The sequence below is a fragment of the Dama dama genome, chromosome 16, assembly GCF_033118175.1.
Source record: "Dama dama isolate Ldn47 chromosome 16, ASM3311817v1, whole genome shotgun sequence".
NCBI lineage: Eukaryota > Metazoa > Chordata > Mammalia > Artiodactyla > Cervidae > Dama > Dama dama.
This window is the reverse complement of record NC_083696.1, coordinates 26,886,342-26,909,830: the sequence shown is the minus strand read 5'-3', so window position 1 is coordinate 26,909,830 and position 23,489 is coordinate 26,886,342. Positions and strand designations below refer to the sequence as shown.

Below are 23,489 nucleotides of genomic sequence, written 5' to 3'. Positions count from 1 at the left end.
ACTTGGCCCAGCTTTTCCAATGTCTCCACACCCAGAGAGAAAATCTAAGCCTCTCCCTTTCGTTGGCCTATTCTGTATCCTCATCCAAACAGGAAGTATGGTTGGCCAAGAAGACCTGTCCCCAACAACGGAGGTGGGCTCACCCCAGCCACCTGGTCACCAACTTTCAGTGTCGGGAACTGCGTGGGGTAGTGCATCAATGGTGGGCCACGGTGGCTTATAGTCCTCAGCACGGAGGGAGCTGGTACCTAGCCTGAACCCTGTCTGAGCACTGAGCTGCTGCCTGACAAAGGAAGCCAGGAGGGTTGCCCCAGCCCCAAGATGCCCTGCTCTGGGAACTGCCCTCTGTCCCTCTGGCCAGGACAGGGTCCCGGCTGTCCTGGTGACCTTCACAGGCCAAGCTCTTGGCCACACACCCCTGGTCCACTACAGCCTCTCCTCCATCTTGTGGGCCAGCCCTGGCCCTCCAGCCCCCTGCCTACCCGCTGGCCCTCAGGGATACCCTAGAAGCCCCTTTGGTCCCCTGATATTCTCTGCAATTGTGCAGCGCTGTTCTCAGGGTCTGGAGAGCTGAGGTTCTGTAGCCCACGTCAGGGCTTGAAGGCAAGCCAGTGGATCCAGCCCCCCTACCTCTGACCACTCCCATCCCAAGTGCCCTTGGTGTTCTCACCTGGAAAATGGGAATGACAGGGTCACCATGAAGGCTGGTGGAGGGCTGGGGCTGCTGGGGCTGCTGCAGACCCGTGGATGGCCCCTCCCTTCTCTCCTCTTGTCTGAGCCCCAGCAGTTCTGGAGATGGTCTCCAAGGAAGGAACCCTGAGTGGGGCAGACAGGTGTGTCGCAGGGCTACAGTGTGGCCGGCAGCCCGTGTCGGATGGCAGGGTGGCCTTGGGTGAGACGTGTGGCTGTGGGGAGCATCAGTGTTGCTTGTTGGGTCTGTGCTGCCTGTTCTCCACCCACAGAGCTCTGAGGTCCTGAGTTGCATGGAATAAACTGAGAGAGGGACATCTTAAACCCAGTGTCCATGGGGCCAGGGGTCATGAGATGGGGGAGGTCTTGGGCAGAATAAGTGTTCCTATCACCCTCAGAGGCACCAGCTGTCTCAGGGCTCCTAGTACCAGGTGGCCAGAGCTGGCCTCACAGTGGTGGGGCCCACAGTGGGGATTATGAGCAGCAGAGCTGGGGAATATAGGCCTGTATTATGGCTGCTTAACAAAGTACCACAGACACTTACTCTCTCACAGTTCTGAAGGCCGCAAATCCAGGATCAAGATGTTGGCAGGGCTGGTTTCTCCTGAGGCCTGTCGACTTAAAGAAAAATGTACAACTTAAGAGTTGAATTTAAGTTTTATTCAGGGTCTTACTGAGGACTGTAGCCCAGCAGACAGCCCTGAGAAACTGATTCTAAGGGTGGGGGGTGGTGGTGGGAGGAGCCAGGATATGAATGGATTTTTCTTGGCTAGGACATACATGTAGTCAGACGGCCATCTTAGTAAAAGATGACTGCTAATCATAAAGCACATATCTCAAGTTAACACTTTTGGTGTTTTTCTGTGCTTGGGAGGATACAAGAATCTGGGGTCTTTGAAATTCTTTCTGAGATGTGTGTCTATCTTGGGGCCTGTTTCTCCAACACACAGAATGTCTCCTCTTGTATTTTCATTCTGGCCACACTATCATGACTGCAGTGGTTGTGTCTAGACCTTATGTAACTGGATGATGAGTGACAGTCTTTGTTCTTTTCTTGTCTACAGGCATCTCTCTTTGGCACATAGATAGCCATCTTCACATAGTCTTCCCCCTGAGCGTGTCCATGTCCTAATCGCCTCTTCTTATAAGGACACCAGTTATGTTGGATTAAGTCCCACCCAAGTGACCTCATTTTACTTTAATCACCTCTTTAAAGGCCCTCTCTCCAATTACAGTCACATTCCAAGGTGCTGGGGGTTACAACTGCAAACTGTGACTTTTGGGGGACACAATTCGGCACAAGCTCCTCCTTTCTGTCTCCTCACCCCCAACCAGTGCCTCTCTTTCTCCTTAAACTTGCAGAGTTTATATTAAACGTATCTCTAGCTTATTTTGTTCAGATTTTTATTATAGAAGTTTTGGACACACCGAAGTAGAAATAACGGCCAGCAAGCCCCGCCTCACCAGTCTGGAGGAACTTCAGCTTTGTGCTGTGTTCCTTACTCCACTTTACAGATGAGGAACCAGGCTTGGAGAGGAAAAGTGACTCATGCAGGGCCTCACGGCTGATGAGGGGCAGGGCAGGGGCCTGGGAGTTATCCCCTAACTTGCACTACTGCTAATCAGATGGGGAAACCTAATCAGACAACACTTCTGAGCCCCCATCCCAGCCTCACTGCCTGGCCAGTGCCCACTCCCACCCTCACTCCTGCCTGCCTCCCACTCACCTCCTAAGCCATTGCATCAGATGGAGCTGGGGTCCTAGACACAATTGATGTCACTATGGCCAGGGGGTAGGTGGCCAGAGCAGACTACACCAGCTCTCAAACTTCTGTTCATAGTGCAGAGGGGACACAGTCCTCGATGGGAGTGTGAGGTGGGGGGTGGGGGTGTTGGGGGTGCTGGTCAGTGAGTGACTGATTTGCTTTCTATATGTTTTTTGGTTTTCTTCTTCTTTCACAAGCTGTTCTGGTGAACAATTGAGACAATCCAGATAAGAGAGGCAGATAAGAGTAACACTACCCCAAACAGCCAATAGGATCATGAGGGTGTGCTTCCTTCCAGTCTTTTTTTCATGCATGCATCCTTTTTGGTATAAACATCATATGCTACTGTATGTTATTTTGCTATTTGCTTGTTTCCCTTAGCTATAGAACTCAACACCTTTAATCTTCCAATATGTCACCTTGACATCTACCTCCCATGCATGATTTATGTACCTGTTCCTTAGTTTTAAACTGCATCAGATTTTTTTTTAAATTGCAAATATATGCTTACCATAAAAGGAATAAATACTTTTAAGAAAAAAGCAAAGTGATAGAAGAAAATGAAAACCTCTCTCCCACTGCTGCCTGCCACTCCCAATTCCTCTTGGCTCCAAGGACTTTGATGTGGTTCTCATAAATCTTTTTGAGAAACCTTACACAAAACAGCTTGTTTATACGTACAAGAAAACAAAACAAAAGTAGAAGTATTTTATAGTGTGTTCTTGTGACTTGTCTTAAAGATCTTTTGACCTCTCTGAACACACACCACATTATGTTTCATGACTTCCTGTTGTTTCTCTTCTCTTGTTGAAAAGACTCATCAGTGCCCTCCTTTGGGGGAAATTCAGGCAGCATCAGAGGAGACAGAGAGGGGAGTCCAGCCCCCTGACCCTGCTCCTCCACCCCAGGAGAGCGCTGTCACACGTGTTGGGTGGGCAACTGCAGGCACCATGCCCTGGGGCCCAAGGAAGGATAAGAGTGTGGAAGCAAGGGCCACCTGGATGGATGCTGGGTGCAGACACCCGGGTCCTCGGCGTCTGGACTTTGGTGCAGAGCAGCCACCATTTCCTCCGGTGTGGGTTCCGGTTGTTATCTCTGCAGACACAGCAGGTTACGTCATTGACCTTTGTGGAGGGCCAAGTCATTCCAAGCATAGAGTTCCTCATCCCCTTGGAATTTCACTCTGTGTGATAGCAGGGCAGCTCCTGGGGGGCGAGGCTGAACGGGAGGCCGTGGCCAGCGTGGCTCCTGCTTGATTCCCTTCCGCACGTCCAGCTTTCTTGCCCCGCATGTGCGTTGCCTGTGTGTCACACAGCTGCCGCTCCACACGTGCTGGGAAGCTGACTGCAGCGGTTTGCCTCCAACAGTCTGAGCCCAGGAGAGGGTCCTCTAAGACCAGACGTGACAAGGAGAAGCAGGGCTGCAGCGGCTGTGGCGAGACCTTCAACTCCATCACCAAAAGGAGACACCACTGCAAGCTGTGTGGGGCGGTGAGTCCAGGTGGGAGGAGGCCAGCTGTTGGGACCTCCATGTGCTTCATTCCTCCTCACAATCTTCTTTCCATGCACACAGACTCCCTGGATTCTGGACCCTCCAAGCAAGAAGGCAGGGTTTGGAGGCCCAAAGGGGTCCAACCTTGGAGTCTCTGCCTGCTGGACAAGGCTCCTGATCCCCCTGGCTCATGGGCAAGCCCTTCCCCTCCACATGATGTCACATCTCTCTTGGTCATTGTGGCCCTTCCAGCCTCCTTCTGGACAGTCTTCTGTCTCTGGGTGGTAGGGTCACAGGTGCCCTTGTCTTGCAGGTCATCTGTGGGAAGTGCTCTGAGTTCAAGGCTGAGAATGGCAGGCAGAGCCGTGTCTGCAGAGAGTGTTTCCTGACCCAGCCAGTGGCCCACTTCAGCCCCAGCCTTGAGGAGCCCCTGGAGCCCAAGCAGAGCACAGAGGTGGGTGGGCTGGGTCTGGTGAGCCTTCCAGACACAAGGCCCCAGAAGCCTTGACAGATGGTGTTCCCAGAGCTGTTGGCTTCCCTGGGACCAGGACTGATGAGGCTCAGTTGGATCCATAGGCCACTGCAGGCAGCTAGCAACTGAATGCCAATTATCTCCTGTGTGCATGTTGGGCTTCATAGGATCTAGTCATGGTTGAGAGCTTGGGAATCATTTGCACCCTGGAGTTAGATGGTGCATTAGTCAGCTCAGGCTGTGTAACAAATACCACAGGCTGGGCAGCTTAAACAACAGAAACTTATTTCATCATAGTCCTTATGGCTGGAATTCTGAAATCAAGGGATCAGTAAGCTGGTTTCAATTGAATTCTCTCTCCTTGGTTTGTCGATGGACTTACTCTCTCTGTGTCTTCACATGGTCTTCTCTCTATGAGGACACTGGTCATATTGGATTGGAGCCCGTACATATAACCTCATTTTAACTTAATTACCTCCTTAGAGGCCTCATCTCCAAACACAGTCTCATTGTGTGTTGGGCGGGGGGGAGGGGGTGGCACTTAGGGCTTCAACATATGGGTTTAAGGGCAAACCATTCAGCCCACAGCAGATGGGAACAAATTTCATCTTCACTCATGGTCATCCTCATTGAAGGCCTGGAGGCCCTGCTGAAGTGAGATGTTGCTCCCACCTTGACCCATCAGGGTGGCAGGGGTAGTGAGGACACCCGTCCCCTTCTCACCTCCTGTTCTCTGAAGCTGGCTGCTGCCCTCCAGGCCCTCCTTGAAGGGCACTGTCCCTATTTGATGAGATAACAGGAAAGCTGGAAAAAAACAGAATATGGCTTTCCAAAAAAGTGCATTTTCCATTCTCTCCACATAACATAGTCCGTGATTCTCAAGGCCAGCTGCACATTGGGATCTTCTGGGAAGCTATTTATAATGTTCATTTCCCTTCCCAAAGGTTCTAGGGAAGGTTATCAAGGTGGGCCAGGACTCTGGTTGGAGCCCCAGTTAGGGTCTCTCTGTATGTCTTAGAGGTTAAGTGCATCAGTGTATTAGAACTGGATGTAGTATTATCTCGACAGAGGAGAGAGGGGTCCCTTGCACAGCTCCCTTGGCTTTCTCATCCATGCATTTTAAATACTGTGTCTGGGAGACTCGTGTCCCAGGTCCAAGCAGGAACCAGTTTTATCAGGTGTGTCTGAGGGATTTTCTGATGACCGAGGGGTTGTGTCCATGACTACTCTAAACATGTCAGAAGAGAGAGAAGGGTGTGTGTGATGTATGATGTATATGTGAATGAATGTGTGTGTGTGTGTGTGGTGTGTGAGATGTGTGTGGGTATTGAGGGGTAGTATGGGTGTATGTGTGTGGTATATGTGTGGTGTTATGTGTGAGGGGTGTACCTATGTGTGTGTGTGTACAGATAAATCACCAAAAGCCACCACATTCTGGTTTCCTGCAGTTCCAGTGTTTCCTACTCTGTCTTTATTTCTGTCTTTGACCTTTCTGTGGTCTCCCTCCCTAGAGGGTCCAGCCCAACCCCAAGTGGCCTTGCAGTGACCCTGGGCAAAGTCAGGTGGGCCTAGGCCTGTCTTCCCCTCCTGCCTCTCTCCCCGCAGAGCTTTGGCCCTGATGCTGCCCCAGGAGAGTAGCTCTTACAAGTGCGACTCACCTGACTTGTCCTCTGCGTTCCCAGAAGCCAGTCGCTGCGGAGCCCCCACCCGGCCTGCTCTGCGGCCCCCTGCAGGTGTCAGATGGTGGCACGGCATGGAGCAAGGTGTGGGCCGCCATCTCTGAGTCGGACTCCCTGGAGTTGGTGCTGCGCCTCCACAGAGGCAGCCAGGTATGTGCTCTGGCCACGGGACCGCAGTGGGGGTGGGGGTTCACCCTGCCCCGGCAACCAGAACCTCAGGCCCGTGCCCATATGGGCCTGGGCCATGCTGCCTGGGACCAACTTCACTTGGAGGGTGGCTCACGTGACCCTAGGGCCTGTTTCCCCGACTGTCCAGAATCACCCTTCTGCTGCCCACTTGTGGGAGGTGGTATTCAGTGACGCCAGGACTCCAGAGGCTAGGGTGCTGACGCTCCTCTTCTTTTCAGCAGGATGGCCAGCTGCTCCATGCCATCCCCCTCTCCGGCTGCAGGGTGAGTGTGCTGGACCCTGCAGAGAGACCGGATGCCAGGCACGTGTGGCAGCTGCAGCAGGCCCAGCAGTCTTTGTACCTGAGCGCCCCGTCTGCCGAGCTGCAGCAGCAGTGGCTGGAGGCTCTCAGCTCAGCAGCCCGCGGGCGTTCACCCCAGGCCAGCCTGGGGGCCCAGCAGCCCCAGGCCCCAGCTGCCCCATGAGCTGAATCTCAGCCATGTCTCCTAACTGTACAGCCGCCACGGCAGGGCCTATGCTCTTCTGAGAGGTGGTGTCAAGGCCACACATGGGCATGGAGAGAACAGGCCACACAGCACTTGGCTCTGGAGCGTTCCTCCATGTCAGAGAGGAGAAAGATGAGGCCCAGACAAGGGCAGCCAACTGCCTAGGTCATCCAGCATGTCTCTCAAAGACCTGGGCTTCTGCCTGCAGGCCCAGTCGTGTGGCCCAGAGTAGGGCGTGGGGTGACTGTCAAGTAAACTCTGAGCGGGCCATGAGCAGTCACCTGTGCCGGAAGACAGAAGGAGCTCATGGGCGGTGCCCAGGGACACCTGGTGGATGTCTGCAGTCATGCCATCCCTCCCAATGATTGCCCACCATCTACACCACCTACATCCATGCGAGCTGAACCATAACTGGCCCCTGGACTCCACCTCTCTTCTCTTCCCTCTCCCGGCGACTGGGCACAGCATCGTGCTGCCTTGTAGTTTGCCATTCCATTTGGAGATGCCCAAGGGGCGAGTGGTAGGTTCCTAAATAACCATGCTGCAAAACTACAGGGGGACCACACAGGCATTGTGTGGGGCCCTGAGATTTGTGCCTGCCTCCCCTGGTGGGTGGTGGACAGTGCTTATCTGCATAAATAAATAAATGCTGGCAGCCAACAGGTGGACATAGCCTTGGGGCAGGGTCTCCGCACAGTGGGCCTGCTGGTGGTTGGATGGAGAATGAGGGTAACAGGGGCACAGCCAGTCATCAGGGCCTGGACCCCCATACAGGCCTGCAGGGTGCAAGTCACACCCCTGTGGGTGCCCCAGGATGCAGCGGCATCAGATGGCGAGCCCTCAGACAAGGTGCCATGCCTGGACAACTGCTGTGTCCCTGCTCATGCTAGTGGGGTAGATAGGACTGTTTGCCCCTGGAGCAAATGGAGCCAGGCTTAGCTACGGGATCATGGGGTGCTGGGCACTCACAAAGTCAACAGGAAGGTCTATTTGGACCAGAGTTTGAGGGCCTTGGGAGAGAGCTGAGGGACTTAGGGAGTGATGACTGAGGGGTATCCAGTCCCTTGGGACCCCCATCTCTCTAACATCCACAAGGTACCCTGCAGGGATGTCTGTCATTGCCCAGTCGTGGGCAGACTCGCAGGGCACCCACCGTGAGAGCCAGAAATGGGATGACTGGTCGTGGGTGAGGTGGGGGTCGGGCTCCGGTGAGGAATGACAGGGCCGAGGTGAGGTGAGCAGAGTCCAAGTGAGGTGGTGGGGCACAGGTAAGGTAAGCAGGGTCGGTGAGGTACAGGTGAGGTAGGAGGGAGCACAGGTGGAGACACAGGTGAGGTGGGCAGGGCACAGGTGAGCTTATGCATGAGTCAGCGCCATCCCCTGCATGCCCACCCTGCGATGCCTGGATGCTGCAGCAGCTGTATACCTCGGCCTCAATCCTGCATCTGTGACAGCCGACCCACCCTGCAGTGGGTGTTCTGATGCTGCTTGATAACCTGCCCACTGGGAAGGGGAGGCCAGGCCCTTCCAACTGTGCTCTTATTCAAGGAAACACAGCAAAGTCCTACCCAGGGAGCCAAGGCGGGTGTCAGAGGCAGTGAAGGGACCAGCCAGCCCCTCCCCACTGGTCCTGCCCCTTCTCCCTTGGAGCTCTGCTCTCTCGGCCTCATGCATTGACTGAGGGGGCCTAGTGGGGCCCCTTCTCAGGGTCAACTCTGTAATGCTCTCGTCTTACGTGAACCCCAGATGTTCCCACTTGACAGCTGAGAAAACTGAATCACAGAAAGGATGCTTCCAAGAGTCTCACAGCTCTAGATCAAGTGGACAGCCAGAAATGACCCACTGGACATGGTGCCACTCTGCCAGTCCGAGGGGTCAAGATTGGGCCCCCTAGTCAGGGTCCAGGGCTGCCACTGTGGGTTCTGCCGCTGTGGCCAGTTCCCCAGTGAGCTCTTGGGTACCAGGGCAGGCCTGAGCCCTATCCCCTCCCACCCAACAGCTTGCGGAGCCTGGCAAAGAGGTATCCATGGTAATTTCAGGAGGGTCCTGTCCTCATTCAGCACGTTGAAAGGCTGGTGAGGTGGCCATTCTGTCCCTAGCAACTCGGGGTCCACCAGGACATCACAGTCCATCAGAGAGTGTCCTGGGGCCAACTGCAACGGTGAAAGCAGGAGGTGTTCCACCGGCTGTGGCTGTAGCAGGACTGGGAAAAATGTCCTCGCTGTCCAGTTTGGACAGTGCTGGGCCCTGAGGATGCAGAGGAAAGGAAATTCCTGTTTGGAGTGGCTATTCCCATGGAGACACTGAGAAGAAAATGTGCAGCCAGGGAAGAGAGAAGCAGGGGGTGGGGGTGGCAGGAGGTACCTGGAAGCCTCACTCCTGACCAGGACGTGTTGGGGGAGGGGTCACAGAGAGGGTGCCTAAGTTGAGGGCAGGGCCACCAAGGTCTGGAAGAGCCAGTGATACACAGTGAGGAGAAGGAGACTGGGGGAGACAAGGCCTGGTCATGGGGTCTCCATAGGGTCTTTTTTGGTGATGCTCCAGGAGGCGAGAGCGATGGGGCAGGCTTGGGGGTCTTCATAGATCCAGTTGGCTGCAATAGGGATGACCAGGGCAGAGATGGAGACAGGGCCAGGTATCTCAACACAGACCCCCGTGATGGGCACACCAGCAGTCATGGTGATATAGGGGCGCTTCTGCCAACTGTGCCCATGCAGGCATGGACCTATGTGGCCAGAGCTTCCAGCTCTTCAGGAGATGAAAGACACTTGAATGTTCTTATGAAACATCCCGATAAATGTTAATAACTATTATAGAGTTTGAAATCATGGGGTGGCTGGCCAGTGGGTGGCTCCAGAAGGCAAGGTTCCAGGGACCCCTCCAGCTAGGGGCATCTGGCCTGCCTTGAGCCCTCTGGATGCCCCAGTAAGGACTGTGAAAAGCAGGCTGCCTGCCTGAAGTCTCCACACCATATGTCTGCGTGACTTTGAGCCTGGGCTTCTTCCCACGCACACATTGCCAACATCTGTCCACCCTCATCTTTCCCCATAGCCCAGGGCCTACCCACACCACACTGCCCACCCACAGAGCGGGGAGGTGGATGCACACTGGCTTTTAGCTTCTCCTCTGTCCTTCCTTTTCAATCATCTCCTCCTCCCCAACTCCAGCTCCCAACCCTGAAGGACAGGAGGTCATCCCCTGTCCCAAAGAATGCCAATCAGGGCAGGAAAGGGTCTGAGGTCCCCAACTGTCACAGGAGTTAAAGGCCTGAGCTAAGAGTCTTCTGTGCCTCCAGGGGCTGCTGCCTGCTCAGCGTGGGGAACACACATCCCCACTACGGCCACGGGGGATGTTGGCTGTGTCCCTCACAGTTGTGGGAAGAGGAAGGCGCCCCCATATACAAGGGCCTGCTGCAGCCAGGCACCCAGCCCAGCCATTTGCTGAAAAGAATTATAACTCAGGAGTGTCTTAGTAGTAATGAAACAAAGATCCAGAGAGGGAAATACACTTGCCCAAAGTCACACAGTGAATCAGGGACCCAGCTGGGTCACTCATTCACTCTCTGTCCATTTCTTCATGCAGCAGGCACTGACGGCCTACCTGTGTGCTGGGCACTCGGGTGCCAGCTACTCGGATTTCTGGGACTCAGGGGTTGAATAATGCCCTGTAGCCTCTGACCCTCCCACATTTCCAGCCTCATTTTCTCCTGCCCTCCCTTGCTCCCCTGATGCTTCATCCTGACCCCAGATTACCAGGCTCCAGTCACTGAGTCTTCAGAACATACTAGTCTTCCTCCCATCTCAGGAAATTTGCACATGCTGTTCATCTGCCTGGGGGTTCTTCCTTCATGACTTTGCAAGAGTCTGCTCCATGAACCTCAGCAGAGCCCTTGCCCTAATCTCTCTATTTTTTGTTTGGGTCTTTGCCTTCTTGTTTAATCTCTGTCTCCTCATCTAGAACAGAAGCTCCAAGGGCAGAATGAAGCACCTACGATAGCACCTGGCACAGAGTAAGTGCTCAGTTAGTATCTGCCAACAGCATTAGGGAAAGTTCAGGGACTCTGCTCTTGTCATGCAGCCCCAGAGCACTTTGGGCCTGGAATCCTCTTTTAACAGATCTTCCCTAGTAGCTCAGATGGTAAAGCGTCTGCCTACAATGCGGGAGACCCGGGTTTGATCCCTGGGTCAGGAAGATCCCCTGGAGAAGGAAATGGCAACCCACTGCAGTATTCTTGCCTGGAAAATCCCATGGACGGAGGAGCCTGGTAGGCTGAAGTCCATGGGGTCATAAAGAGTCAGACATGACTGAGTGACTTCACTTCATTCACTTTAACAGATCAGGAAACAGAGACAGTGGCTGCCTGGGGTCATAAAGGCCCAGTGGCTCTCCTGCTCACTCTGAGGTCCCCAGGTATCCGGGACATAGCCAGTTTCTCCTCAGACATCTGGTCCCATTGCAGAGAATAGCACATGAGACCCAGAGAGCTGCCACGCCCCCAGAAAATCAGCAGAGGGGCACTGGGACCCAAATGGGCCTGATTTACACCTGTGCCCATCCCTCACTACCCTACCAGGGGACAGTGGACCCGTGCACACATAGAGATGGTAGTATCAGCCCCTGAAGCCCCGGCTGACACTCCCAGGCCTTGGGGGGCTCTAATCCTCATCCCCTAGATGCTCACAGGGCCTTCCCACCTCCTGAGGTCTGACAGGGCCCTGGAATCCAAGCCCTTCTGAGCGGTTGGTCCAGGCGCTGGGCATCCAGGAAGGAGGGTGGGCTCACCTCCTCAAGAGCCACTGCAATGTGTCTATAGACGAGATCTCTCTGAACGATCCTTCTGGAAGCCCAGCTGGCAACTGAGAGTGGTTGTTCTGTGGACCCCCATTGCCCATTCCTGTTAGTCACCTCCCCTTCCTCGTGGGATTCCCAGGGGGCTGTGGATGGTCCCAGAGAACTTCAGGTGGTCACAGGGGCTTCAGGTGGTCCTGAGGGGCTCCAGGTGTTTCTGAGGGCCCACGGTGGGTCTCTAGTTTGTCTTGGGGGGGCCCCAGGTGGTCCTGAGGGGCTCCAGGTGTTTCTGAGGGCCCACGGTGGGTCTCTAGTTTGTCTCGGGGGGGCCCCAGGGGGTCCCCAGGGACTCCAGATGGTCCCTGTGATGCTCCAGTCTCCCCAGGGAGCTCAGGTATTCCTAAGTACTCCAAGTGATCCGAGGAGCTCCAGCTGGTCCCAAGGCAACCAGCTGTGACAAGAGGCCTGGATGCTCCCTGGTCACATACCCTCCCACATCCACCCCTGCCCCCCAATTATAAGAGAAAAAACTGAGGGCCAGAGAGGTGGGCAGGACAAGCCTCCCACCAAGGTGGGCAGAGAGGCAAGCCATGGGGAGCAGCCAGGAACCCACCCCAGCAGGATGGCAAGTACCAGGTGGTGCCAAGGAGCAGAGCTGGTGGCTCAGGTGGGCCATCTGGCCCCAAGACCCTAGAAAGGGAAGGTGTGCAGGAGAAGGCCTCCATCTGGGCCTCCTATACCACAGGCTCCCTGACCAGCTCTCCTGCTCCCTCTGCCGGGGTTGGTCCAAGATGGCCATGTGACCCAAGACAGTCAGTCCCCCTTTGAGGGTGGAGGGGGGTCATCCTGGAATGAGATGGGAGGGCCTCCCAGGGAGCCTAGACTAGGATAGGAGAAAAGAGGGGAAGAAACCCATCTCAGACTTCACCTGAAGCAGCAGCAGGAGAATAAAGTTCACCTGGAGTCTTATTTCTTCTATGGCCCTGCCCCACCCCACAGCACCCACAGACAGGGACCAGCCTGCATCCTCCAAAATGTCCTGCCTTGACCCTATATTCCCAACAGAATCCAGGCTGGCAGTATCCCTGAGAGGGACAAAACCCTCCCCTTTCCTGCCAGGGCCAGGCCTGCCCCTGGGGGGCCTGGTCATCAGCACTCCAGTTCTGCCTGCTGACAATGTGCATGCCACATCTCATGAATCTATCTTCATCTTGGAGTGCCACTTCCCTCTGCTCTGTCCAAACTCAGAGAGCAAATGACAGCCCCCCAGGACATCTGCCCTCAAGGGGCACTGGAAAACTGACACCAGAGCAGCCCCTCTCCAAGGAAAAATACTGGAGTAATTCCCAAAGCATCCCCACTTCCCAAGGCAGGGCATGGCCATTCTCCGTGTGTGGTCCTAAGCCCAGAGCCCGCTAGCATTCCCTTCTTCCTCCCAGAACCTCAGAGGAAGGGGCCATTATCTTCACTCCATTCACAGAGAGGGACACTGCAGCTCAGCTGAGAGTCTTGTCCTAAGTGGGTTCCCAGTAGCTCACAGAGGAGGGGGGCATGTCTTAGGTGGGTCCCCACTGGCTCCCAGCAGGGGGCCTGTGTCTTATGTAACTTTCTCTCAGTAGCAGATCCTGCTACACAGATCGAATGCAAGGAGTTTATTTGGGAGGCCACCCAGAAAGAATAGTAGGGGAATGGAGAATGAGGCAGAAAAGGGAAGAAAGGGAACACAAGTTGGCTTCCTGAGTTGAATGGTGTCCCTCATCCCAAATCCATGTTCACCTGAAACCTCACAATGTGATTTTACCTGCAAGTATATTTTTCACAGATGAAGTTAGTTAAAATGAGGATCCAGTGGACCCTAAACCCAATGACTGGTGTCCTTATAAGGAGAGGACAGGATACACACGGAAGGCCTTGCGATGACAGAGGCAGAGACTGGCATGTTGCAACTATACGCCAAGGACCAGCAAAGTTCACCTGGAGTGACCAGAAGCTCACTCTGGTGTGTGTGGCATCGAAGGATCCTTTCCTAGAACTTCCAGAGTGTACACAGCCCTGACGATATCTTGATTTCAGACTACTGGCCTCCAGAACTTTGAAAGGATAAATTTCTGTTGTTTTAAGCCACTAAATTTGTACAACAGCTCTAGCAAACTAATACAGATTTTGTACCAGGAAGGAGAATGCTGCTATAACAGATATCTAAAAATGCAGCTACGGAATTGGGTAATGTGTAGATGCTGGAAGAGTTTTGAGGCACATGATAGAAAATGCGTAGATTTCCTTGAAGAGATTGTTGGTAGAGATATGGACAACAAAGGTGATTCTGGGGAGACCGAGGTCAGAAGGAAGTGAGGACCCTTGGGCATATACCTGAAGAAAACCATAATTCTAAAAGATACACACTCAATGTTTATTGCAGCACTGTTTACAACAGCAAAGACATGGAAGCAATCTAAATGTCCACTGACAGATAAATGGACAAAGTAGATATGATAGCAGCTACATGGATAGACCTAGAGATATCACACTAAGTGAAATAAGCCAGACTGAAAAAACAAACATCATGATGTTGCTTATATGTGGAATCAAAAAACAAACAAAAAAGATACAAATGAACCCATACACAAAACAGAAATAAATGCACAAACATAGAAAACAAATTTATGGTTACCAAAGAGGAAAGTGGGACAGAAGAATATATTAGGAGTTTGGGATTAACATATACACACTATATATAAAAGAGATAACTGACGAAGACCTATTGTATAGAACAGAGAGCTATACTCAATATTTTGCAATAACCTATAAGGGGAAATGATCTGAAAAATATATATATGTATGTATAACTGAACAACTTTTCTGTACTGGTGTACAACATTGTAAATTTTTATTTCAATTAAAAAAAAAGAAAAATGTCCAAAAAGGAAAAGAAAAGAAAGAAGTGAGGAAAATGTAGAGAAAGTTTCTATTGCCTCAGAGAATACATATATGGTCATGAACATAATTTTGATATAAGTATGAACATGAGAGGTGCTTTCAGTGAGATCTCAGATGGAAATGAAGAACTGGTTATTGGAAAAGCCATAAAGTAGCAGAAACTTGGCTGAATTATGTTCTAATGTTGAGTAGAAAGTAGAAATTATAAGGAATGAACTTGACTATTTAGCTGAGGAAACTTCCAAGTAAAATGTGGATGATATGGCCTGATTTCTCCTTGCTGTTTATAGTAAAATCTGAGAGGAAAGAAAGAAATGGGGGAAGGAACTGATAAGCAAAAAGGAATCAGCACTTGATGATTTGAGAAGTCCTCAGACAGTAAAGAATCTGCCTGATATATGAGAGCCCTAGTTTGATCCCTAGGTCAAGAAGATCCCCTGGGGGAGGAAATGGCTACCCACTCCAGTATCCTTGCCTGGAGAATCCCATGGATAGAGGAGCCTCTTGGGCTATAGTCCATGGGGTTGCAGAAAGTCAGACACAACTGAACGACCTTCAATTCACTTCACTTCAGTTTGTTAAATTTAGGAAATTTACTGTTCAGAAAGTGTGGTCTAAAGAGAGCACCAAAGGTGTTGTGGGAGAACCTACTGCTGAAGAGATTAGGTACGTGACTTGTAGGTCCAATCCACCATCTCAGGGGAATGAAGGAACAGAGATGGGTTATTCAGGAAAAATCTGTGGAGCCTCTTATCTGATGGTGTGGCTGCCTGTGAATTATACAGAAGACCAACAAGGTTTTTGAGACTGTTACACCAGTTACATCTGCCAGTCTAGATTGAGAGGCCCAGGGATGGAATGAAGTGAAGAAAGAATGGCTTGGAGGGCAGAGCCATGAAGGCAGAGGCAGAGAAAAGAGAAGGTGGGGCTACAGCTGCTACCAAAGTCACAGAAAGTAGGGCCACCATCATGTACCCAGAGCATCAAGCCACAAAGGGTTATTTACAGGCCTTGAAATCTACTGGAACTTGCACGGCTGGGCTTCTGACTCACACTGGACCAGTGGCTCCTTTGTTCCTTCCTTTTTCTCCCTCTAGGATTGATTTAAGACTTTGGGAGATGTTGGGATGGGGTGCATGTATTTTGTACATGGGGGACCAAAGTGACTTTTGAGGGGGTCAGAAGGCAGATGATGGGTTAAATAGTGTCCTCCACTAAAATTCATGTCCACTTGGAATGTCAGAATGTGACATTATTTGGAAGTAAGGTCTTTGCAGATGTAACTAGTTAAGATAAGGTCCATCCAATCACTGGTGCCCTTATAAAAAGAGGGAAAGAACACATAGAGACGTGATAGTGGGGGCAGACTGCAGTGGTACACCTACAAGCCAAGGCACACCAAGGATTCATCTGTTGTTTTAAGCTTCCTGATTTGTGGTACTTCCTTGTAGTGGCCCCAGGACACTGATACACAGAGTCTATTAGCAAGCAACTGAGGCCTGGAGCAACTGAAGCATGGCTGCAGGGGAAGCCTGTGTGCCAGTCACCCCATTTCTCCCAGCAGAGACCCCAGGACAACTTTGGGGTTTTTAAATGTCCCGCAGTGAGATGAGATGAAGTGCTTGCAATGGGAACGTGTGAGCCATCTCAGTACAATGGTGTTACGGAGGACCTGAGTAGGGTTTGGGCTCATGTGAGGCAATTTTGATGAGGGTTCAAGAAAGCAGAGCTGGATTGGACGCTGTTAGGAAGTGGGACTTGTTCTATGCCTGAGTATCAATAAATTTTACTGGGAAGTGTGAGGAATGAAAGGAAGCAAAAGCTGTGGCTGGTAACAAAGCAGCGGTCACTTATATCACCAGGATGGGGACGGTTAGTTATGTCTCTATCCTGGTGATATATGCTGTTGTCTGTCTCACAGAGTGACCTTGTCTGATGCTGATGTTCTGTGACAGTTTCTGTTCATCAGGACAGCCCCAGCTTTCTCATAGTGCAGAACCATCACCTCCGAGCTAACCCGCCTGTGGCGCTGGGGGCTGGGAGCTGGGAGCACACGGCACCACGCAGGGCCACAGAAGGAAGCACCACTGTTTCTCGGGAAGCAGAGGGAGAGGGGGACTGTGGCAAGAAACTTTACCATGGTTTCCACAGGAAGGAAACAGTGAGCAGGCTTTACTCCCGGGCCCTGGGAACCCAAGAGATCACCGAGGCTGGCAGCATGGGGCACAGAGTCAGGTAGGAGCTGGTATTTAATGACTGCATTGAATAAAATAGGGAGTCAAGGAAGAGGTGGGCAGGGACCGTTTAACTAATCACACTGTGAGTCTGGTTTTGAGAGGTGGTGGCCATCAGCAAGGCAAGGCAGGACCTGTGCGCCGACCCAGTCCTCTGAAGGCTGAAGGAGCATGTTCCCCACCAAGGATCACTGTGCTCTGTCCACATGTTGTCTCTGCCCAGGGGCCCCAGTGAGCACAGAGACAGAAAGACATTTAGCCTGCGCAATACACTCAGGGATCTTGGCCTTCACCAAACAGGCTGGCCTCAGCCTCCCCTGGCCCTCCTTGAGCCTCTCAGAGGAGCTGAAAACAAGGTGGTTTCCAGGAGGGCTGGGACCATGAGGGGTACAGGGGACAGGGGAGAAAAGTGTATAGCAATATGCATGATTCACATGAGCTTGGACCCACCTGGGCTGAGCTGGGCCTCAACGGGAAGGAAAACTCGAGGGCACCATCCCTGGGACTCCACAAGCGGGTATATGAGAGATGACCTTGTCTCTGTGTATGGTCTCTGCCCGCCTGCCCTCAGATAGCATCTTTACAGCCCAAGGCCAGATGAATAAAGTGTACATTCCCCTTGAAGAGTTCAGAAAATGTGGACAAACATAAAAAACATAGACATTACTCATATTTCCTATCAGCACTTAACACCATGTCCTCCAGCCCTCCTGTGTTTGCATCTGCTTGTGCATGTTTTATCAGAACTCAGATTACACCCACACTTAGGGTCTGAATTTGATCCTAGTTCTCTAATATGAAGTGGCCACTAGTGTGCAGGTGCCCACCAGATACTCAAGAGAAGCCTGGCCTAGTGCTTGTGCTCCCATGGTGGCCCTCAGATTTGCTGAAGGTGAGGTCTGTCTCCTCTCCTTGAACCTGAGTTCCACGGCTGCTTGATAAACAGAATACAGTGGAAGTGACATTCCAGGCTAAGGCCTGGATAAACAGGCAGTTTCCACTCCCTGTCTTCAGGAATGCTTGCTCCTAGAAGACAGCACCATGTCATGAGGAAGCTCAAGCAGCCCTGTGGAGAGGTGATGATGCCCTGGGATGAGCCCTCTCTAGTGGAGTCTCACTGTGGAGCAGAGCCAAGGTGCTGAGCCCTGCGTGGACTGCAGATTTATGATCAGAAATGACTGTTGCTGTTATAAACAGTATCTGTGGTTATGCAGTCACAGGTTCCCAGAACCCTGGTCCATCGAGTGACTCTGCCTGACACAGCTCTCTGTCCAGGGATGAATGCATGGTCCAGCCCACCTCTGGGATGAGGTGCTGGGATGCTGAAAGAGTTGCTCCCCTGCTCTGGGATCCTTAGCCTCAAGGGCATCCCTCAAAACTTTAAAAACTGCCAACAGCTTTCTCTTCTGGGTTGATATTGGGTTTCTATTCCTTGAATATGACTAATGCAGCTACTTAGCAAACATGTGACTCACAGGCCTGAGCCTCAGTTTCTCACTTGTAAAATGGGGACAGCAAAGAGCTCATGATGATTACTGGAAAAGCGCAGCTGTCAGCACAGAGTGGGGAGGTGAGTAGGAACGCAGGCCGCAGGGCTCAGAACAGCCCCTTCCTGCTCTCTGCTGATCCAGCCTTCCTACTGGCCCTGACTATGGGGCTCGCATGCCGAGCACACTTGGACTTGCACTGTTCCTTTGGCCCTGGTATGAGCAGTGTTAACATGCCCATCTCGGGGAAACTGAGAGGCAGAGAGAGCCAGGATGTCAGGCCCCAGAGGCTGGGCCTTGGGGATCAGCTGTCTTGCTATGGACAGATCCTTCCCCCAGGCCTCAGATTCCCCATCTGTGAAGTGGGAGCCCTCCAAGAACCTGTTCCATGCAAGTGTCTCCAATCTATTCATTTGGATGGTCTTGGCCAGCCTTCCAGGCCTTGTGAAAGACCACTCCCTAGGAGGCCCAGGAAGTACCTTCCCCCAAGGTGTGTGCCAGGCCACCAGCCTGGGCCTCAGTGCCCCTGAGCCACAGCCTCAGTAGATGTGGCTTGGGAGAGCTGGGGAGGAGACAGGAGCCCAGAGACAGGGCAGAGCTTACCCAAAGTCGACCAGCAGGGTGCAGAAGTAGGACTTAGCACCTGCGAGGGGCTGATGAGGGCCAAGAGGTCACAGGGTCTGTGTTAGGCAGGGGGAAGCAGGCAGGGAGCATGGGGAGGCAGGCTCTCATGCCTCTCCTGGGACTGGGGACTCAGGCTCCCGCTGGCTGTGCAGGTATATGGCCTCAAAGAAACTTAACTGGCTCAAAACCACCAACCCTCTGGATTACCCTGGACTCACCAATGCACATTTTACCCCAGGCTTACCTAGGAAAAACTTCCGTCTGTGAAAACACACCGCTTCCCCCTCTATGAGTGAGCCCTCAGACCACAGTAATGAGGCATCATTCGAACGGGCAAATGGCCACAGATGGGATAATTCCACCTCCCTGAGTCTCAGCTTCCCCATCTGTAAATGAGGGGCCAGTCCATATCTTTTCTGACAGGTAGAATTTAGAACTGTCCAGTGAATGCGTGTAATCAGTTACATGTATTCCACCTTTAAAATATTTATTAGTTTCCTGTTTTCTGAAGAGAGAATAGATTCATGCCTATTGCAAAAAATTCAGACAACACAGAAAAGCGCCAAGAGGCAGGAGAAAATGAGCCACAGTCTGGCCACCCAGAGGTGAAGGAGGAACCCCGGAAGTAGCCCATCAGGCTTTGTCCCTCCTGGGCACCCTGTGTCCTGGCTTCCAAGTGGGCCTGGCATTCAGGGGGGGCTGGTCCCCTCAGTTCTGTGGCTCCATCATCTGCTTTTGACCCCCTGGGAAAGCACACAGCCCATAGGCCTGCTTCCTCCCAGCTGCCTTGCTTCACATCTCCAAGCCATCACTGTGAACCTGTGGGTGATGGCTCAGATGTCGCCAGGGGTGACTCACCTTTCTCCCTCCTGAAAGTCAAGGAATGCCTCACTTGTACAGACTCAGGGCCAGGGAAGACAACCCAGTAGTCAGAGCCCTGATGGGGAGTGGGCTCTGGGCAGGCGTTCCCTACAGAAGAGGACCAGCTCTGGCCTGCCTTTGGAGCAGTCGGAGGTCTAGTACACGTGGAGGATGCCAAACAGCCTGGCAGAAAATATTTTGGGGAGAATTCTTCTCTCCCCAGATACCCAGCTCATTGGAGCTACAAGTTTAGATTACTTTTAAAAATAATTGCTCTTAATTTAAAAATGTAATTTTTAAAAAAAGAAGCAAAGCCCATGAGTGCTTAGTTACTTTGCTCATTCGGGTCCGACTCTCTGTGGCCCCATGGACTGTACCCCACCAGGCTCCTCTGTGCATGGGATTTTCCAGGCAAGAATACTGGAGTGGGTTGCCAATTCCTACTTCAGGGGATCTTCCTGACCCAGGGATAGAACCTGCAGCTCTCACGTCTCCTGCATTGGCAGGCGGGTTCTTTACCATGAGTGCCACCTGGGAAGCCCTTAAGCCCATGAGACCACTCTGCTTCCCTGACTCTTATTTTGGGATGGAATTTTCTAGCCTTGGTCCATTATGAGAAGTTTTTAAGATAAAAATCTTATTTTTATACTGAGTGAGAGAAAAAATGGAGAATATTTAAAGAAAAACAAAAAGCATTTTACATTTCCAAAGTTATTATACAATTTGTGGAAAACAAACACACACAAAATGACCACCCCCTGGGGTACCATGGCCTATGGATGCTGTCAGGAGAATCAGGTTGAGGTAGGCTCTCTGGGACAGGCAACACTCCAGCTAAGTCTTGAGGGAAGAGGAGATGCCCAGACAAGATCCTCAGCATCCCCTCAAAATCTCTGGTAGCATGTGTGTAAGCCCATTTTACAGAACAGAATATTGAGACCCAGAGCTTCCAGAACCTTCCCCTTTCACCAGTCTCCCTGGTTCCTTCCTGCCAGTTCATTTATTCAACAAATGTTTGTCCGGGCATACTCTGTGCTCCCAGATGCCAATGAAGATGGGGAAGAGGTTAATGGGGTGGGGGCTGGACCCCAAAATGCAGAGAGGCCAAGGCTTGGGTCAGCTGCCTAAGAGCCTCTGGTGGCTTTTTCTTGCCTCTTTGCCAGCTGCCCACATGCCGCCTTCAGCAGAGGAGTCATATGTCTTATCTGCTTCATAGAACTTGGGGTCATGCAGCAGCTTTGCCTGGGAAGGGCATCAAGGAGGGCTCCCTTAAGGAGGTGGCCAAGGCCTGAGGGGCCTGGGGACACCAGCCTGGCATAGCACAGGCACTGCTCCCCACTCTGGGCCAGGTCTTGGAGAGGTGGGGGGAAGGTAGGGTTGGCCCAGCTTTCAGATGATGGTCCATCCCTGTTCATGTCACAGTCTCCCTGCCCTTGGGAGGGTGGCAGGATCTTTTCTATCCCTTAGATGAGACTTTTAAGGCTCAAGCATCAGGTGTCTGTCAGAACCATATCCCTGACATGAATGGAGCAGGGGGCGAGGTGGCAGCTCAAGCAGTCTGAGTCTGTGGTGAGCTACTGCCTCAGTTTCCCTCCCTACCCATGGTAGGTGTTGCTGGTGTTCCAGGAGCATGCCATTCCAAGAAGCCCCAGAAAAGGTGGATGGGGTCTAGGTTGAGTTCATATTGGCCGAGAATCCACTGCCTCTCACTGCTCCTGAAGATGTCTTTGACACAAGTGGGTGTTCTGAGGCATAACAAAATGTACGGTTTCTTGTACAGAAGTCTCAGGCCACTCCCAGTTCCCTAACAGTACAAATGGAGGCCAGCACCACATGCTTGAATACCCAGAACATGTAACTGTGCCACAGATGGCCAAGAAAACATGTTGTCTCACTCCTGACATGTTATAGGCTGTTATGGGCTGAACTATGTCCTTGTCAAAATTTGAGTGACTGAGATTTAACCCTGAGTACCTCAGAACATGACCTTATTTTGAAACACGGTTTTTATAGAAGCAATCAAGTTAAAACAAGGTCGTTAGGGTGGCCCTATTCCAATAGAACTGGCACCCCTCTAAAAAGGGGAAATTTGGACACAGAGACAGACATGCGCAAAGGGGCAGAACAGCTGTGTAAAAACTGGAGTGATGCTGCCACAGCCAAGGAATTATCTGAGGAGAAGTGTAGGAGAGGCATGGAAAAGACCACTTCTAGTGCCTTCACGGGGAGCACAGCCCTGCCAGCACCTTCACCTCAGACTTCTGGCCTCCAGAACCCTGAGATTACACACTTCCGGAGTCCTAAGGTACCCAGTCAGTGGTACCTTGTTACAGCAGCCCCGGGAAGCATATACATTCTAAATAACCAGGCCCTGGGCCAGCGTGTGGCAGTGTAGGGCAGCCCGCAGGCAGCTCCTACCAGCTCTATCCTGTGATTCCAAAGGCCACACCAGACCTCCCCTCCCAACCCTGCTAATGCATCTTCAGACAGCTGTCCTGGGTACAGTGTTGTGCACAAAAGATCAGAGTCAACAAGAAGGCCACAAGACCCCAGAGGGGGGCACGGGGCCATCTATAGGGAATTCTGGGGTCCCATGTCCCTGAGGGCTTCCCTTTGGGGCTCAAGGGAAGACACAACATGTGATTCAGCTGGTAAATAATCTGCCTGCAATGAGGGAGACCTGGGGTCGATCCCTGGGTTGGGAAGGTCCCCTGGAGAAGGGAAAGGTTATGTACTCCAGTATTCTGGCCTTGAAAATACCATGGACTGTATAGTCCATGGGCTTGCAAAGAGTCAGACATACCCACCTCTGGGGTCTTGTGGCCTTCTCGTTGGCTCTGATCTTTTGTGTACAACACTGCACCCAGGATAGCCGTCCAAGATGCATTAGCAGGGTTGGGAGGGGAGGTCTGGTGTGGCCCTTGAAATCACTGTCACATGTGCCTGAGTGTGGTCTGGAGGGGGCAGATCACAGTAGGCCCTGCGGACACCCCTGGATTCTCAATGTGGCAGATGGGACGTACATGCTTGGTTCATATCAAGGGAAATGAAGAAAGTCATTATGTGTGACCCACAAGTCTGAAGTGGGAATTAGATATTATGGGGAGAAACACCCCTGGCTCGGGAAAGAGGAGGGCCCTTATGTATTACACTGAACATGAGTGTCTACCAGACTAAGAAAGCAAAGGCAGGGAGGGGCTGGCCTGCTGGGACCCTGCCCTATTGTCCCACAAGACACCAACCTCTTTGCTGCTGCCTGCCAAGCACTCCAGAGCCAGTTCTGTCCACCTGGGCCATCTCAGAGACTTCCAGGGGTGGCCACACTGAACTTCTGGTTGTACCTCGAGCTTCCAAAGAATTAAGATCGTAAGGCCTTTTCATCAGCTGTTCTGTCACTGACTGTCTTATGGTGGCTCTCTAGATTCATCTTGGTATTTACTCCTAGTCTAATGGTGGATCCCTGGGTCTGTCTTGGTTTGCACTCCTGATCTAACGGTGGATCCTGTGTCTGTTTTGCTCTCCATTGCTTAGTTCAGTGTTGGGTCCCGGATCTATCTGGGTCTAATGGAGGTTCCTGTGTCTACTTGGGTCTCCATTCCTAGTCAAATGGGGGCATTCCTGGATATGTCTTAGCCTGCGCTCCTAATCTAATGGTGGATCCCTGCATTTGTCTGGTGGAGAAGGAAATGGCAGCCCACTCCAGTATTCTTGCCTGGAGAATCCTGTGGATGGAGGAGCCTGGTGGGCTGCTGTCCATAGGGTCACACAGAGTCGGACACGACTGAG

At 52.2% G+C, this 23,489-nt stretch overlaps 1 protein-coding gene across 5 annotated transcripts in view; it reads left to right on the top strand.

Moving 5' to 3' along the window:
- Positions 1 to 7,432, top strand: part of FGD3 (FYVE, RhoGEF and PH domain containing 3) — a 40,755-nt gene extending 33,323 nt beyond the window's left edge. For 2 of the 5 annotated variants that reach the window (XM_061163620.1, XM_061163621.1), the window contains 4 exons: positions 3,824 to 3,946; positions 4,261 to 4,401; positions 6,102 to 6,248; positions 6,506 to 7,432. In XM_061163620.1, coding sequence (XP_061019603.1) covers positions 3,824 to 3,946; positions 4,261 to 4,401; positions 6,102 to 6,248; positions 6,506 to 6,751 — 657 coding nt within the window. In that variant the 3' untranslated portion in view covers positions 6,752 to 7,432. Of the gene's footprint in view, positions 1 to 3,823; positions 3,947 to 4,028; positions 4,402 to 6,101; positions 6,249 to 6,505 lie in introns of those variants that run through there. The other 3 variants (XR_009696372.1, XM_061163622.1, XM_061163623.1) reach the window with 3 other exon arrangements.
- The last annotated feature ends 16,057 nt before the right edge of the window (positions 7,433 to 23,489 follow it).